The 20,089-nt window shown below is 34.6% G+C and overlaps 1 protein-coding gene across 2 annotated transcripts in view; it reads right to left on the reverse strand.

Annotated features, from left to right (window-relative positions):
- Nucleotides 1-20,089, reverse strand: part of LOC126818820 (deubiquitinase MYSM1) — a 168,961-nt gene that overhangs the window by 140,711 nt on the left and 8,161 nt on the right. Inside the window, exon 1 of one of the 2 annotated variants that reach the window (XM_050546419.2) lies at nucleotides 7,383-7,550. The exons of the other annotated variant lie outside the window; for it this stretch is intronic. Within the exon in view, the coding sequence (XP_050402376.1) occupies nucleotides 7,383-7,423 (41 nt within the window). The 5' untranslated portion in view covers nucleotides 7,424-7,550. Of the gene's footprint in view, nucleotides 1-7,382; nucleotides 7,551-20,089 lie in introns of those variants that run through there. 2 annotated transcript variants of the gene reach the window in all.

Consider the following 20,089-nt stretch of genomic DNA (forward strand, 5'->3'; position numbering starts at 1 on the left):
ATCAATAGGCTTCGGACCGACGGACGGACGGACGGACGGGGGCGACGACAATATACGACCACATGCCTTAGATAAACTATTAAAGACAATGCTGCTGTATAGTTAAAATGTCTGCCAGAAGAAACAAGAAGTTACTATAAAATCAGTGAAAAGTGCTTTTATAGAACAATACTGTACAGAAGTGGATGATGGTAAAGAAGTGTTTAGGCTAATTTAGTAATTACACAGAGAAAACAGAGAGAGAGAGAGAGAGAGAGAGAGAGAGAGATGGGGTTTAACGTCCACTCGACACAAACTAGGTCAATTCAGGACTAACATATGGTTTAATTTTATTTCAATAATTCGCTTGCGTATAGGGGTCTTTAGCAGTGGGAGGAAAACGGAGGACCCAGAGAAAACCCACGCGGTTGGACAGGCGACCCTACTCCTTGTCACGTACAACCGGGGATTCGAAACCCAACCAGTGGACCCAATGACAGGCCTTATGATACAGCTAAATCGTACGAGCAATCGACAAGGGGTGTTGCATATTTATTCCTTTGTAGGTAATTGGGGGCCTTTACAAGACAGTTCCATGCAGATCAGATTATAATTTTTGCCGTTTGAGGGTTCACAAGGTTCTACAAACTGAAACAAGGGTCTCAACTCTGGAAGTAATCTACAGAAATTGTTGAAATTTTACAGGCTTTTTCATTTTACTAATTCAAATAATGCATATAAATTTCATACAGATTAGATGATCACTTTTGTCACAAGGTTCACAACCACCATAACTCTAGAAATTATTGACAGAAATTGCTGAAATTCAATAGACCGGTTTCACAATTTTAAATGATGCATATAAATTTCATACATATTGGATGATAACTTTCATCAATCGAGCATTAACAAGGTTGAACAATGTGAAACAAGGGCCACAACTCTCGAAGTAATAAACAGAAATTGCTGAAATTCAATAGGATTCTTCTCTCTACTAATTTAAATAACGCATGTAAATTTCATACAGATCGGCAGATAACTTTTGATGTTAGAGCATTCACAAGGTTCAATAAAGTGAAACAAGGGCCATAACTCTAGACGTAATAAACGAAAATTGATGAAATTCAATTGGCTTCTTTGTTTCACTAATTTAAATCATGCATATAAATTTCACAAAGATTGGGTGTTAACTTTTGATGTTAGAGCGTTCACAAGGTTCAACAAAGTGAAACAAGGGCCATAACTCTAAACGTAATAAAAGGAAATTGCCGAAATTCAATAGGCTTCTTCATTTCACTAATTTAAATCATGCATATAAATTTCACAAAGATTGGGTGTTAACTTTTGATGTTAGAGCGTTCACAAGGTTCAACAAAGTGAAATAAGGGCCATAACTCTAGACGTAATGAACAGAAATTGCTGAAATTCAATAGGCTTCTTCGTTTCACTAATTTAATTAACGCATATAAATTTCAGAAATATCGGATAACTTTTGGTGTTAGAACGTTCACAATGTTCAATAAAATGAAACAAGGGCCATAACTCTAGCGTTCACAAGGTTCAATAAAGTGAAACAAGGGCCATAACGCTAGACGTAATAAACGGAAATTGCTGAAAATCAATAGGCTTCTTCATTTCACTAATTTAAATAATGCATATAAATTTAAGAAAGATAGGATGATAACTTTTGGCATTACAGTGTTCACAAGATTAAACAAGGGCCATAACTCTAGAAGTAATAAATAGAAATTGCTGAAATTCAATAGGCTTCATCCTTTCCCTAATTTAAATATTCCATATAAATTTCACAAAAATTTAGATGTTAACTTTTGGCATTAGAGCGTTATCAAGGTTCAACAAAGTGAAACAAGGGCCATAACTCTAGACGTAATAAACGGAAATTATTGAAATTAAATAGGCTTCTACATCTTACTAATGCAAACAACATATATCAATTTTAAAACAACTGGATGATAACTTTTGGCGTTAGAGCGTTCACAAGAAATTGTGGACGATGGACGGATGGACGGACCGACAGACGGGCGAACGGGGGCCACGGCAATATACGTCCACATTTCTGTGGGCGTATAAAGACAAGTCTCATACGGTAATGAAAGTTGAAAAATGTGCAAAATTACAGAAAGTATATGTAATTATTATGCAAGGGAAGAAAACAGTGAAAAATTAGAACTTCATAAAAAGGAACAATCAAAACTCGAGGAGGTCGTGAATAACTATTATGCACTGTCAAATCAAGGCAACCATGAATATGAACAAGTTTCAAGACATTATACGGAGTATGAACAAGGCCCAAACAATACAATGGATTATAATGAATACAAATCAAGGCTAGCAGAAGGTAGGTGTGATTACAATTATCATAGTGGCTATTCATCATATCAGAACTATAGGTTTTCTCAAAATTCACACATGGATTTGTGTCCCATTTATGTATCAGATAACACTAACCATGATAGTGCTAGAAAACGTCCTCAAAAATATAATAACATAAAAATGTTACACATTATAACAGACTTCCATACAAAAGTCAAAAATATATCAACTATAAACAACCAAATAATCCAGAATTACAAAATAGTCAGTTAATTAGAAATAGGTATTGTGACGGAAACACTCAGTCCAAAAAGAAACAAATGTCGATTATCAATTAATGTTGTAAATGCGGAGCAAAATAGTTCCATAACAGTAATGTTAGGGAAAATATGTATAAGAGCGTTAGTAGACCAGTGTGTCTATCATATCTAAGGATCAATACAATAATAGTGGACTGAAAGACATACATAAACAACAACCAACGGAGACTGGACATGTTAGAGGTGTTGGAGGTTCACTAACAAAGGTACGTACATGGCATTGTGTCATTACCAATACGAATAGGGCGACTAACACTGCACCAAGAATTCCTTATTTTTGAAAGCAATGTTCATTCCTTAATATTAGGTGTCGATTTCTTACAAACACAAAAGGCAGTGACAGATTTTGATTTACAGACACTCAGTCTTCAGAATGGAATGACAGTTGTACCACTTGGAGAAAAACAATCATCAGTTACAAGGTATTTGGTCAAATTAAAGGACAACTTAAAAATTCCAAAAAGAACGGAAGCCATAGTACCTGTTGTTATCAAAAATGTTGGATTGAAAAATGGTATTGGCATCATTGAAGCAAATAAAACACTTATAAATAAATGTTACGTACTGGGTGCTAGATGTTTAGTAGATGTCATTAATGGTTTAACTTCATACAAACTGCTAAACCTCGACCAATGATGATGTGAGCCTAAACAGTAAAGAAGTGTTGGGTATGCTGTCATGGGTGTTCGAAGATGAAATCCTAGAGGAGCTAACTGATGAGCATTCACATTTCAATATCATGCAAGAGTCATTGGAAGCTGCTAACAAAAACAAAGCATTCATTGAAGAAGCTAAATTTCTGGGTGTGGAATTACAGTTAGACGACCGTTGGACACAAGCAAATGCGAGAAAATAATTGAAGTATTAACAATTTTAATTCTTTGAGACTGAATTTGTTATTTACGAAAGAAATTAAATTAGTTTGAATCCTGTGCTTTATCAATTTTGTGTTAAATAAAAATATTCTTCATTTGCACATCACGGCGTATGGCCAGTCTTCATTTTCATGTATACATTCATGGTGTGAAAAAAAAAAAAATCAGAAATGAAATAAAATTTAACGTCCTAACAGAAAATGAGTAAACCGTTAAACACCCATTTCATTTGATTATTGTTTACCAATATTATCTAATCATATTTACTATAATTTTTCGGGTTCCTAGAAATTGGTAAAAGATTTGATTGAAACTTAGCATCTTGTTGTTTTTATTGTTATTGGTATAGTTAGGCTACACTAGGTACAGGTTTTGTTTGTATGTATATATGGCATATGGTTCATTTGTCAAGTTTTATTTTTTGATATTTTATAATTATTTATAGAAAATTTAAAATCATTGTAAAAGATATAAAAAGAAATGTTATTTAATTACTATTCAGAGTAATCATAAAATTCTGGTTTTGATTTGATCATTTCAACATCAGAAAGGTAACCAATTTCTATGATCTAATGTCTTTTTTTAGGTATTGTGGTACTGTGATACTGTTATTTTTTTCCACTCCAGTCAGAAATAAGACCGATTTCCTTTAATTTTATCCCAATTAAAAATTATTAAAATAGTTTTATATATGAGGTAGACATACATGTACATTGTAGGCTTACCTAAGTGTAACAGATTTCTGTTTGTTACAATTCATTTCCTTTTATTAAGTTTCATATTTTGTTTAAAATTTCATAACTGGTCAGAGAAAACATACTTCCCAGTTTGATTTTAGTATTCCATCACCAGAAAACCAATTTTCAAGATCTAATGGGGTTTTCTAATGGTTTTTTTTTTATGATTTTGTTTTATATTGTTATTTTTATTACTTTTCTGTACGAAATATGGCTGATTTCCTTTCAATTTTGTCCAAATAAAAAGTTAAAAGGTTAGATTTCGGGTTGATTTTAGTAAATGTGTATATCTAGCACATGTGTGTAAAATTATTTTATCATTTTTGCCAGGTTTTGACAGTATTTTGGAAAACGCTGCTTACTTAATGGTATATAAAACCAGCCACAAAAAAAAAATTCTGAACCAATTTTAAATTTTTTAAATAGATTAATGATTCTCAGGATTTTCTGTTAACTGTGTGCAAAATTACAGGTCTCTAGCTAAGAAAAATAGCACAAAGATTTTGTCTTTACGTGAACATGACTAAAATATTTTCCCTATGCGCAGGTGCAACGGGAAGGGCCATAAAAATAGCCTACGGATATGGAAAACGCTAGATCAGAGATCGTCATGGAGGTGTATATATTGACTAGAGTGTATTGTGGTCACGTGACCTCCATTGACGTAACACTAACGTCGTGAGCCATCACTGGAGACCGGCCGCCATGTTTCTGGTATATTTTTGGGGCTTTAATATTAAACATGCATTATGCAAGAGCAAAATCTGCTTATTACAAGTCTTTCTTTAGGCCTGAAATGTTATCTAAATTATCAATTAGACATTAATTAACTTATCCAGACCATAATAAACTCTCAATGTAAAGGCTAGCCTTCGATGTTGCTGTTTATATTAATGATTTTAGTAATGATGACCGAGACTATGCGAAAATTTCACCCACTTGGTTCTCGGCTCATAGTGGATCAATTTGACTGACATTTTCAGCAAATTACCTTTACACTATCTAGTTTTTAGCTATTATAGCGAGAACTGCCATCTCTTTATCTTATCTCCCATAATGTATCTTTAAGAATAACTCTAACATAATCATCATAACCGTGGACGTGGTATTGATATGGCGTATATTAGTGTAGAACTGCCGAAATCATGTTGATTTTATTAATTGAGCATAGTGACCGTCCTCAAATGTCCAGATCCATAAGGCGTTCAGCTAAATTTTGAAACGCGGCTCCTCACAGTTCACATAAAACTTCATTTTGAATTGATTGAAATAATTTGAAATGAAAGGAATGCTTGATGGACAGATAACGATAACATCATCCAGATGATAAGAGGTGATAAATAAAGAAATAAAATAGATTTTAAAAATAAATAAATAATCTAACTTCTATCATTTACCAGGAGAATATTATCTGATGGGAAAGATTTTAAAAAAAGGAAAATATAAACAGGGCTAGCAAGGCCTTAGGCTTATATGGTTTTCAATTTCCATGATACAGTGTCTGATTTTTCTTTGGTTGAAAAATACGGCGGTATATTAAATTTTACAAAAGAATAAGATTAACTTAATGAGATTTTTGCAGTAGCTTTGATTAAAAAAAATATTGGCCCTATTTTTTTACGAAATTTGACTGGGAATGAAGTTTTCACGACTTTGTCCTTATTATCAATAACCATTTTTTTTTTTACTAGTCAGGGGTTTTCATCGAATCGAATCAAAATTGTGACCTCTAGAGGGTCCACAACATTGATAAACCAGATGTTTACACTATTTGCGTACAAGGGGCGGCCATTTTGTCCGGCAGTTTTGGCCCGATTTTCACCAAATTTGAACTCAACAAACATTACGGTGTAATGGTGATATATATTCGAACGTTTTTTTAAACAAGCTAAAAACGCGATTTTTCGTACAATCAGAGGCCATAATTCAGGAAGTTACGATCTGATATGCGCAATTTATTGAAAGGAACCAAGATCTTTGGGTTATAAACTTCCATTTCAAGTTTCATCAAAATCGGATCAAAATTGTGGCCTCTAGAGTACCACAACTTTGATATACCGGATGTTTACACTATTTGTGTACGAAGGGCGGTCATTTTTTCTGTCAGTTTTGGTCTGATTTTCATGAAATTTAAACTCAGAGAAAATTACGGTGTAACGGTGATATATTCAAACGTTTTTTTAAATCGGATAATAATTGTGCCCTTTAAAGGACCACAAGCTAAAAATGTGACTTTTCGTACAATCAGGGGCCATAATTCAGGAGGTTACGATTCAACTCAATATGTACGAAAATCGATAGGAACCAAGATATTTGGGTTATAAACAAGCATTTCAAGTTTCATCAAAATCAGATGAGAATTGTGACCTCCAGAGGGTCCACAACCCTGATACACAATATTTTCACACTATTTGTGAACGAGGGGCGGCCATTTTGTCTGTCAGTTTCGGTCTGATTTTTACGAAGTTCGGACTCAACCATCCTTAGGGTGTAACAGTGATATATTTAAACGATTTTTTAAATCGGATAAAAATTGTGACCTCTATAGGGTCCACAAGCTAAAAACACGATTATTCGTACAATCAGGGGCCATAATTCAGGCAGTTTTGGTCCGATATGCGTGAATATAGACAGGAACCGGGATCTGTGAATTATTAACATACATTTCAAGTTTAAACCAAATTGAATACATGCCACTATCGAAAGGGACCGAGATCTTAGGGTGGTAAACCTATATTTCAAGTTTCATTGAAATCGGATAAAAATTGTGACCTGTAGAGTGTTCACAATCAATTGTGGACAGACGGACAGGGGCAACGACAATATACATCCACATGAAAATGTGGGCGTATAAAAACTCTACTATACCAGATGTGTATGATTATATATGCAATTTCCATAATAATTAAATATACATTAATTTGGAAGTTCGCTGAACACACAGAGATTGTAATTATTACATAATAAAAGTATCAGTACTAATAAATTATGTGAATCGGCCCGCACAGTTTCCGGCCCAAGCTTCAACTACTTCAAGTGTTCGACGTCTTCTCGCCGTGTTTATTAAATTATTTTACACAATTATCATGATTATGCTATATCTATTAGATCACTATTTTACTTATAACTTATCATACCTACATATGAAATGATAATCCACTCTCTTTTCGCCTGACATTGAATTAACCAAAACAACAACAACTCTCCGGCATGTTGGTATATGGGAACATAGGCTAAATCTTCCCGGTTGTAAAATGGCCTCCAAGCTCCATAGTTAGCACACAATCACGTGACCACCATACACTCTAGTCAACAGTCAATATATATATACCTCTATACATTTTACCGACCTTTTAGCTTCTGCCGAGAGATACGTTTAACTGATTGACGCATTTTGTTTGTTGACTATTTAGACTCAAATAACAAGACACTAAGAAGGATTCTGACACACTGCGCTTTTGCCTAACGCTTCAGTTCATAATAATAATAATAATAATAATTTTTGTATATTTTAATTTTCGCGCTAAGACACCATTTTCTATACACGACTATTTTGCGTTGACCATTTAGATTGGCCTTTAAATATGAACATTCCCGTGTTTATAGTTAACGACCTATAAATCTGACAGTCCCTCCATTCGTGTGAAAGTTTGTTTTTCAGACATTCTGGTAGATGACCCATCAATCTAACTGACAGCTATTTCCATCGTCCCTTAGTGTGAAAGTCTGTTAATCTGACCTTCTCATATTTCTAGTATATAATATACAAAGTTAACTTTCCATACAGCTATCAAGAACCCCTAGTACTTTTGTACAATATAGGCTTGTTACAGGCATACTGTATATATAATTTTTTTTTCACTAATCTGTTAATTTTTTATGCTTATTACTTTTTATATAATTTATTTCCATATATCATAGCATGTATACACTTGTCAGCGATATCACTTTGGTGGAAGCGGATGTTAAATAACGGTATTTCACACACACGACACAGTGATACACAATACGCCTTTCCTATTTCTTTAGTTGACAGGCTCAACTTTCATACATCATCCAGAAAAAGAACTTTTTGTAAATTAGTGTGACATTATGGAAATAATATAAATTTCTCGCCCCTCCTTACAATATTAAGTAACCAATCATATTTTCTGAAGGGCATCTTCTCTGCTTTCACCCTAGAGTGGGACAATATTTGAAAATTTCAAAATCACATATTGTTTCAAAAATTGTCAATATATTATCAGTATTGTGACCTGTCATGGCATAATGAATCGCAATGAGGAAATTTTGAATTTGATGTATAGTTTGTTTGAATCGGGCAAAAATTGACAGAGCTGTATCCATTTGACGCTACCCGACACATAAAATTAAGTTTTTTAGAAAAAGCAAGTCAATGATTTGGTATGTTCCAAAACAAAATCCCCCAGCAACCAGGCCATTTATTTGCTGTTTTCTCTTTGAATATATCTTACCAGGGGTTTTCAGGGGTTCTGAAGACGAAAATCGTAGTAAAAATTTGATCTGACGATTTCTGCCATTTATTTGCTATTTTGTTGTTTAATATTTTTTTATCTAGAATTTCAAGGATGCTGAAGACGAAAATTGTAGTAAATGCACTCTTTGCGTAAAGTAACATCCACAACACATTAATTAGCACCTCAGAAATGTTAATTTCATTGGCAAGAAATGCTTACATTCACTTTCGTGCATTTTGGCTTTGATGTAATTAAACAATGGCAGACTGTTTTTCCCACTTGAGAATCGTCGCATTTCGGCACGTTGGTTGTTCTCATTTTTTCAACCCATGGTGATAAGAGAATTTTAAACAATAATATCCATTATGCATTCCTCATTTTGCATGCCGTTTCAAGAAGGGACAGTAAACAGAATTCATCTATCAATAAAATTGGCCATTTTGTTTATTTCCATTTAAGGCCTATAAATTATTTTTTTAAAGATGAAACGAGAAATCAAATAATCACCACTTGGATTAATTATTAGGAGTAAATAATGAGTTGTTGTCGGCTTTATCATTGATCTGTGACAGTTGATTAGTATTACTCAATGACACACCTGCTTGTCAATTCGGCCATAATTCTGCCATGTGGTTTTGCTGAACACTCAACGGCAATCTATATATGATCAGAATTAATTTTTTTTTCTGCCACTTATCAGAGTGAATTACCAAAAACATTATCACCAAAACCAAATATCTATCGTCCGCTCGAGCCAGCCACGTAACCATAATGCTTTGCACATGGTGTCTGGGTCAATCAGCAAACGAGTTGTGTAGACAGCATAGCAACAAGCGGAGTTCGTTTACATTTTTTAGAGGTTTTAAAACTCGATTGTATCTGTTCAAGATAGGTTGCCAGACAACGAAACATACGCCCACAGCAGCTAAACCGTCCAAGCGGTCGACAAGGGTTGTCACATATTTATTCCTTTGTAGGTAATTGGGGGCCTTTACAAGACAGTTCCATACAAGGTTCTACAAACTGAAACAAGGGTCTCAACTCTGGAAGTAATTTACAGAAATTGTTGAAATTTGACAGGCTTTTTTGTTTTGCTAATTTAAATATTGCATATAAATTTCATACAGATCAGATGATCACTTTTGTCATTCAAACGTTCACAAGGTTCACAACCGCCATAAATCTAGCAATTATTGACGGAAATTGCTGAAATTCAATAGACCTCTGTTTCAAAAATTAAAATGATGCATATAAATTTCATACATATCGGATGATAACTTCCATCAATCGAGCATTAACAAGGTTGAACAAAGTGAAACAAAGGCCATAACTCTAGATGTAATTAACGGAAATTGCTGAAATTCAATAGGATTCTTTGTTTTACTCATTTAAATGATGCATATAAATTTCATACAGATCGGCCGATAACTTTTGATGTTAGAGAGCATTCACACGGTTCAATAAAGTGAAACAAGGGCCATGATTCTAGATGTAATAAACGGAAATTGCTGAAATTCAATAGGCATCTTTGTTTCATTAATTTAAATAATGTATATAAATTTCAGAAAGATCGGATGATCACTTTTGGCGTTAGAGTGTTCACAAGGTTTAATCAAGTGAAACAAATGCCATAACTCTAGACATAATGAACAGAAATTATTGACATTAAATTTGCTGAAACTCAATAGGCTTGTTCGTTTTACTAATTCAAACCATACATGTAAATTTCAGATAATAACTTTTGTCGTCAGAGCATTCACAATAATCACAAGGTACAACAAAGTGAAACAAGGGCCATAACTCATGGCATAATTAACGGAAATAGCTGAAATTCAAAAGGATTCTTTGTTTTACTAATTTAAATGATGCACATAAATTTCATACAGATCGGTTGATAACTTTTGTCGTCAGAGCGTTCACAGGGTGCAACAAGGGCCATAACTCTAGATGTAATTAATGGAAATTGCTGAAATTCAATAGGATTCTTTATTTTACTAAATTAAATGATGCATATAAATTTCATACAGATTGGTTGATAACTTTTGTCGTTAGAGCGTTCACAAGGTGCAACAAGGGCCATAGCATCTAGATGTAATTAACGGAAATTGCTGAAATTCAATAGGATTCTTTGTTTTACTCATTTAAATGATGCTGTAATGTTCAAATTTGTTTAGTGTCTAAATTGTCCGAGTACATGAGTATATAATTTCACTTAATATTCATGAGGTAATATAAACCGCTGGTGTGGCGGGAATTCTGGCAGTGAAAGCGTGACCACCGTGGTGTCGATTAGCGTGGAAGGCATATTGTCTTTTCACCGTGTATACATTATGTGTTTTTTATTTTAGTGATTTTAAATTAGTATGAACAAAAGTGACTCTAATGAGTGTATTAGGGATTTAGTCATAAGTGAATAATTTCATGTTATGAATTGTGTGTTGTGTTTCATATTAGTAAGTGACTTTAATTCATTTTGCAATGAGACATTCATCGTGTGGGTGAATAGTTTTCAAGCAATTAAGTGAGCTTTATATCTTCTGACTTATGATTATTATCATCAAAATCTAAACTATATATAGAACTTTATATACTTCAATATTAACTTTTGTAATCATTAAATTGCTGAATATAAACTATTATTAATTATTAACTGTGTTGGTGTCTACATATATGTAAAGAAGGTTCTCACGAAGACCGCGTGTTAGATAAAAAATTTCCCCTGCTCTGGGTGTAACCTTTCCTGTGTCAAGGCCACAACTTTGGTGGTTCTTGACAATTCCAGAGATAAGAAATACGTATAGTATAACGAGTGCAAAACAATAGAAGATTTCACGCACTATCGGCACAGTATAGCCATTTTTCAGCTATACATAATATTAGTGAAAAGACATCTACCGTTGCTATTGTGATGCACTGTAAAAAATAAAGTGTTAATTCTGAACAATGTCATCTACTGGCAGTGTTTCTGTTGATAATGACCCTAATGGGGCCGGTGAAGTCATTGATCCTAAAATTATTGTGCAACAACCAGTGGGAACAGCTAAGCATATGCCTCCAGTGGGCCATATTCAAGTGGACGCTGACATTCATACTGGTGAGACCGTGAAACCGCTCAGCTCTATTGAAGTTCAAGACGAAGGGGACCAAATACAGCCTCATGACAGTGTTTCTAATGTGTCCAACGGAAGTGGAAAGACTTCGTCAACAACGTTATCGAAATTAAGACTAAAAAACATTCAAAAGGAAATCGAGTTAAAACAAAAATTAGCGGCTCTAGAGGAACAAAATACAATAGATGATCAAATAAAATTGTTACAACGCAAAAAAACCCAAATTCAATTAGAATCTGAACTTATAGCTGCGATGGAAGTAAATAAACATTTTAAATTGCAATCTGATCCTGAAGTGACTTTCGGATCGCCGCAACGTGTTAATTATAGGGAGAATCAGGGTGTGAGGGAAAGTGCTGGTGAAAGTGAACAACATTTACTACCGTCTAGCGATAGTGACACATTGCATCCTACAAGTGCCAAGTCAGTGCCAAGTGAGACATTAGTGAAGGATGAAGATGACAATGTGAGTATGAAAGATATACTAAATCGTTTAATACAAAGCCAGCGTGAACAAGCCCTACCTACACAAGACATCAAAATATTTGATGGATCAAATCCATTGGAATTTCCAAAATTTATGCAAAATATTAAATACGTCGTGGAGAATAATACACAAGATAGTGCAAGAAGACTAGAACTTCTAATTAAGTATACTAAGGGTGATGCTTATGAATTACTAAAACAGTGTCCAATGATAATCCCTTCTTCAAAGGCCTATGAAACTGCAAAATCATTATTGAAACGAGATTACGGAAATCCACACATATTGGCTGCAGCATTTAAGAAAGAGGCTGAAGAATGGCCAAGAATTTCCTCTGGTGATAAAGTGGGAATACGGAAATATTCATTATTTCTGATCAGTTGTTGTAATGTGAAACAGAGTAACAGTGAGATGTCAACTATGGATGGCTATGAATTTTAGAGGCTATTAGCATCCAAATTACCTACAGCCCTACAACAAAGGTGGATAACACAAGTAGGCAGATTCAGAGAAGATGAGAACAAATCCGCCACATTAGAGGACTTTGAATATTTTGTCGGTAAAATATCAAGAGATGAAAATGATCCGAGAATTAGTGGCCTTGGTTATCAGTTCACAAGAAAACCTCAACATCAACCCTTGTATCATCAACGGGATTCAACGTCTAAGAAAGTTTTCTCAACACAGGTGAATAATGATTATAAACCACCACCACCAACACCACAGCAGAACTCGGCCATAACCAAACCATGTTCATATTGTGGTGATAATACTTTTCACAGTTTATTGTCGTGTCACAAATTTAATAATTTGACTATTGAAGGAAAATCTGAAAGTGCTTTGAAACTTGGACTATGTTTCCGATGTCTCAACCGAGGTCATATGGGAACTGAATGTCCAAATATTAGTTGGACAAGATGTGCTAAGTGCCCTAGGCCTCATGTAACGATTATGCATGATCCTAGAAGAGATAGAATAGTGAATAAGTTTGGCCAAGCACGAAACCCAGAACAAAAGTCTGTGGTATCAGGATATACAGAGATGTCTGTACAAAACATTGACTTTTCAAACCCTTTGATGGCAATCACGCCCATCTGTGTAAAATCAAAACTGTCGGACTCATTTATTATAACCTATGCATTTGTGGATCAGGGTTCAAGTGCGGTATTTATTGACTATGAATTGGCTTCTAACTTAAAAGTAAGACAAAAGAAGAAACAAGTCTCAATGAAAACTATAAACTCTGAAGAAGTGGTTGATCAAGATATGGTTTTAGATACTTTACAAGTGAGTGAAGTGAATGGTGGAGAATATTTGGACCTACCTAATGTGTATGTAAAGGATAAAATGCCTGTATCTATTGACGATGCGCCCACATCACGAGACTTAGAAAAATGGGAACATTTACGTGGTATCAGCATACCAGATATTTTCAAATGTGGAAATTATATTGTCGTTCCTCAGGTGACAATGATGATAGGTATGAATATGCCTGCTGCGACAATGCCTTTAGAAGTCGTGTCAGGGAAAATAGGCGAACCATACGCCATTAAATCTCCAATTGGCTGGTTAGTGTATGGATTACCAGGGAAAATGAATAGAACTATAAATATTAACTTTGTAGAAATTGGTGGTATGTCATCAAATTTAGAAAGTCAATTCCGTGATTATGTGAATATGGATTTTAGTGAACACTTGTGCGAGGATAAACATGCATTATCTGTAGAAGATCAAAAATTCTTAAAAGTAATGGATGAATCTATTGTTTTGAAAGACAATAATCACTATGAAACAAAGTTACCATTTAAGAATAGATCCGTGAATATGCCAAACAACAAAATGCAAGCTGAAATGTTTGTTTATAAACTTAAAAATCGTCTGTTAAAGGACAAGACATTGTTCAAACAATATTCAACATTCATGAACAGTTTGGAAGCGAACAAATTTGCGGAAAAGGTGCCGATTTATGACATAAATAGAAGTGACGGCCGTGTGTGGCTAATAACCCACCATAGTGTAACAAATCCTAAAAAACCTAACAAAGTGAGATGTGTATTTAATTGTCCCTTGCCATTTATGAACACCTCTTTAAATGAACAATTAATGCAAGGACCCGATTTAACCAATCTATTACTGGGTGTTCTCATTAGGTGGCGTCAGGACTTTATATGTGTAATGTCAGATATTTGCAGCATGTTCTACCAGGTCAACGTGCAGAAGGATGACTGCGATATGTTAAGATATCTTTGGTTTCCTGATAGTGATTTGAATAAGCCCCCGATACAATATAGAATGTTAGTACATCCTTTTGGCGCAGTCAGCTAGCCAAGTTGTGCCAACTATGCGTTAAAACGTGTCGCAATAGATAATAAAGACGATTATTCTACAGAGACATTAGAATCAATTAACAGAGCCTTCTACGTGGATGATTTTTTAAAATCTGTATCAAGTGAAAATGAGGCCATTAGTCTTGTGCAAGAACTCCGTAGCATTTTAGCAAAAGGCGGGTTCCATTTGACCAATGGGTGAGCAATAGTAAGGACGTATTGCTTACAATTCCTGAAGAGGATCGTGCCATGTCGATCAATGATATAGACATCTCCGCTGATGCACTGCATGTGCAGAGAGCGCTAGGTGTACAGTGGAATATTGCAACAGACGCAATAACATTTAGTCGTGGTGATATTAGGCCAACTGCAACACACAGATATATTCTATCTGTGATGAGTTCAATTTACGACCCATTTGGAATCGCTTCACCATTTGTACTTCAAGCGAAGTTAATCTTACAGCAGTTGTGCAAAGAAAAACTTTCGTGGGACGAACCCATTCCTTCTAATCATAAACGAGATTGGGAAAAATGGATTAATGACATTCAAAATTTAGAAAATCTAAAAGTGAACCGTTGTTTGAAACCAAAGGAATTTAGTGAACTGAGTGACATCCAAATGCATCATTTTGCTGACGCTTGCGCAGACTCATATGGAACCGTGACATATTTGAGATTTGAGTTGACGAGTCTATGTGTCATATTTATTAGGTCGTTCCCGTGTGTCGCCAATAAGACCACACACTATAGTCAAACTTGAATTGGCTGCGGCTACGGCAATTGTGAAGATTAATAATATGTTGACTCGTGAATTGACCCTTCCAGTAAACAATGTATATTTCTGGACAGACAGTCAAACTGTTTTGAAATATATAAACAATGACACTATGCGACATCAAGTTTTTGTGGCAAATCGTGTTGCAATAATTCGTGACGGTTCAGACATAGATAAGTGGTATCATATTCCAGGAAAGTTAAATCCAGCGGATTTAGCATCACGTGGCTCAAGTGCTCATAGCTTGATTCACAATTCCAATTGGTTACAAGGACCAGACTTTTTGTGGAAACCTATTAGTGAGTGGCCTGAACAACCGATATTGTCAAATGACAAACCCGAAACACTTCCTGTGTGTACTGTAGCTCTTGATGACAAATCGTCAGTTACAATGGATAGATTATTTGAGTATTACTCGGAATGGTATAAACTAAAACGTTCAGTGGCGTGGTGGTTAAGACTGAAAGAAATATTACGTCTTAAAGTTAAAAAGGCAGATATTCCTAACAGATTGTTGACAAAATCTTTGTCAGTAGATGAAATTAATAATTCTGAGACTGAAATAGTGAAATCCGTGCAACGCTGTTAATTTCCCGAAGAACATAAGCTTTGTTGTGAAAGTAAATCTATCAAGTTAAAGAGTGACATAGTGAAACTTGACCCTTTTGTAAAAGATGGTATTTTGAGAGTTGGTGGCAGGTTACGTAATGCTAAAATACCATATGATTCGAAACATCAAGTGGTATTACCAAAAAACCATCATGTGTCAACATTGATAATAAAACATTGTCATGTTAAAGTAGGACATTCTGGTAGAAATCATACTTTATCAGAACTTCGTAAGACTTATTGGATAGTTAAAGCTGGAGTAATGGTGAAAGGCATCTTGAGCAAGTGTGTAAGATGTCGAAAATATCAAGCTCGAATTGGTGAACAAAAAATGGCGGACATTCCTTCATTTAGACTTGAGACTAGTGAAATTCCGTTTACTTATTGTGGCATGGATTATTTCAGACATTTTGATGTCAAATTAGGACGTTCCATGAAAAAACGTTACGGTGTTGTATTTTCATGTTTGACGTCTCGTGCTGTGCATATCGAAGTTGCAGATAGTCTTGATACATCATCATGTATCAGTGCTATCAGAAGATTTTGTGCTAGAAGGGGTTTTCCCAAGAAAATCTTTTCGGATAACGGGACTAATTTAATCGGTGCATGTAATGAATTGAAAGAATCTTTAAAAGAACTTGATCAAACTTTTATTGAGAACTTTACTGTTAAAAATGGGATAAAGTGGCATTTCAATCCTCCAGCCGCGTCACATCACGGCGGTGCTTGGGAGAGAATTATTCGGACAATCCGTAAGATTCTTCATGCTATTTTAAGTGAGCAATATCTTAAGACATCCCAGAGTGATGAAGAATTAAGAACATTTTTCTGTGAAGTCGAGTCTATAATCAACAGTAGGCCGCTTACGCGAGTGTCAGATGACCCAGATGACTTAAACCCAATTACCCCTAATTCATTATTATTGGGTCAAAGTGACGTGACATTTCCTCCAGGACTTTTTACTGACAAAGATGTGTATGCGAGGAAACGGTGGAGACAAATTCAATATTTGTCGGATATATTTTGGAAGCGATTTTCCAAAGAATATCTTTCTACTTTACAGAAACGTGAGAAGTGGATTAAACCTTCAAGAAACTTTAATATAGGGGATGTGGTTTTAGTTGTTGATTCTAACGCCCCTCGTGCTTCCTGGATAATGGGACGTGTAATTGAGATTTTTTCTGACAAATCTAGTTTAGTACGAAGCGTTAGAATCAAAACTAAAACCACAACTTTAATTCGTCCTATAGTTAAACTGTGTATTATCTTAGAACAAGATAATTAAGTTACAAATTAAGTAAAATATGATTATTGAATTGTGAAGTGTGTAAACTCGATCATATGTAGTTCAAAGAAAAACATCAAATTGGATAATGTCATTTCATAGTGTTATGTATTTTGTACACAATATTAAAGCATGTATAATAAAAATATTTTATTATGTACGTGAAAGTAAGAATCATTTGTTAATTAATCGATAGTGATCTTTATATTTTAAGTAAAGAATCAAGTTTTTTAGTTAGAAATTTTGAACATTTTATGTTATGGTATCTCATTTATATTCGATAGGGGCCGGTATGTAATGTTCAAATTTGTTTAGTGTCTAAATTGTCCGAGTACATGAGTATATAATTTCACTTAATATTCATGAGGTAATATAAACCGCTGGTGTGGCGGGAATTCTGGCAGTGAAAGCATGACCACCGTGGTGTCGATTAGCGTGGAAGGCATATTGTCTTTTCACCGTGTATACATTATGTGTTTTTTATTTTAGTGATTTTAAATTAGTATGAACAAAAGTGACTCTAATGCGTGTATTAGGAATTTAGTGATAAGTGAATAATTTCATGTTATGAATTGTGTGTTGTGTTTCATATTAGTAAGTGACTTTAATTCATTTTGCAATGAGACATTCATCGTGTGGGTGAATAGTTTTCAAGCAATTAAGTGAGCTTTATATCTTCTGACTTATGATTATTATCATCAAAATCTAAACTTTATATAGAACTTTATATACTTCAATATTAACTTTTGTAATCATTAAATTGCTGAATATAAACTATTATTAATTATTAACTGTGTTGGTGTCTACATATATGTAAAGAAGGTTCTCACGAAGACCGCGTATTAGATAAAAAATTTCCCCTGCTCTGGGTGTAACCACTCCTGTGTCAAGGCCACAACTTTGGTGGTTCTTGACAATTCCAGAGATAAGAAATATGTATAGTATAACGAGTGCAAAACAATAGAAGATTTCACGCACTATCGGCACAGTATAGCCATTTTTCAGCTATACATAATAGATGCATATAAATTTCATACAGATCAGTTGATAACTTTTGTCGTTAGAGCGTTCACAAGGTGCAACAAGGGCCATAGCATCTCGTTGTAATTTACGGAAATTGCTGAAATTCAATAGGATTCTTTGTTTTACTCATTTAAATGATGCATATAAATTTCATACAGATCGGTTAATAATTTTTGTCGTTAGAGCAGTCACAAGGTGCAACAAAGTGAAACAAGGGCCATAACTCCAGAAGAAATTAACAGAAGTTATTGAAATTAAATAGGCTTCTTCATCTCACTAATGCAAACAACATATATCAATTTCAAAACAATCAGATGATAAATGTAGTCTGTAGAGTTTCCACAAGAAATTGTGGACGACTGACGGACAGATGGGGGCGACGGCAATATATGACCACATTTACGAGCTCGAAATTTAAAGTCAAAGTCAAGGTCATGGCAATATTCACACGTAAAGGCCAATCTAACTGTTCAATACTAAATAGTCGTTTATAGAAAATGGTAGCTTAGCTTAAAAATTAAAATATACGAAAATCATTATTATCATTATGAACTGCAGCATTAGACAGGAAGCGCAGAGCGTTGGAATCCGTCTTAGTGTTTTTTTATTTGAGTTTAAATTGTCAACAAACAAAATGGCGTCTATCGGATAAACATACACTCTGCAGAAGCTAACAGGTCAGTAAAATGAAAAGATATTGATCGATTCAGCTGACATTTGATGTGAGGTCATAGCTAGTCCCCCTTAACATCCCCTGAAAATTTCAAGTCTCTACAACCACGGGAACTGGTTGAGGTGCAAAAGTGTAATAATGCCCCTAATGGCTAAATAAATGGCTGATCAGCTGATCCCATCTCAAGTGACTTTGCCAAAAAGCAACACAGACAGAAGGGTGTACAAAACTGCTCGGTTTCACTGATTTACTATTACACACTATATCCTGAAATAGTAGTAGAGACATGTTAGGCCTATTATAGCTACGAGAACGTAGCTAAAAATGTTGAGATATATATACTGATGTGCTTGCTTTTAGCTACGATTGGGTGCCTTTAGTTTCACCTGGCAAAATTAATTTCTTTTATTAATGCATATAACATCTTATTACACATACGCAGCCCAATCTACTGAAACAACTTTCATTCATTGATCAACAAATATTGATAATAAAGTAAATCAAGTGTTGTTTTTATCAAAATTAATACGGACATTCATAATTATGGTGTATTACTCCTGCGCAACTCAGATCAGGTTAGTACTTTGATTGGCTATCGTACACAAGCCGCCGCCTTTATGTGTTAAAGACATCAAATTTAAAATGTCAGAGAAGGCAATCTATTATCGCTTCGAAGTTTGATTTAAAAGGAGGGGATTTGTACCCGTGTCAGGTAGGATTTTTGCGTAATTGTAGTTGGATGTGGCAGGAATGTTATAAATAACAAAGATAGGTTGCCAGGCAACGAAACATACGGCCACAGCAGTTAAATCGTCTGGGCAGTCAACAAGAGTTGTCTCATATTTTTACTTTTTTCGGTAATGAAACATTTATAATACACTAAAATCTGATTAAGAGCAACAACTCAGAAAACCATTAGAATTTGTTTGGTTTTTATAAAGTTCTGCCCCATGCTAACGTTTTGTATACAAAACTTTTAATACTGTATTTTTCCAAGTCATAAAAATTCATTGAAAATCAATATACTTGTTCGTCTCAAGATCTTCAACTCTGTGTATCAATCTGCAGTCAATCAGAT

Source organism: Patella vulgata, chromosome 4 (assembly GCF_932274485.2).
Source record: "Patella vulgata chromosome 4, xgPatVulg1.2, whole genome shotgun sequence".
In the NCBI taxonomy this organism is placed as follows: Eukaryota; Metazoa; Mollusca; class Gastropoda; family Patellidae; genus Patella; species Patella vulgata.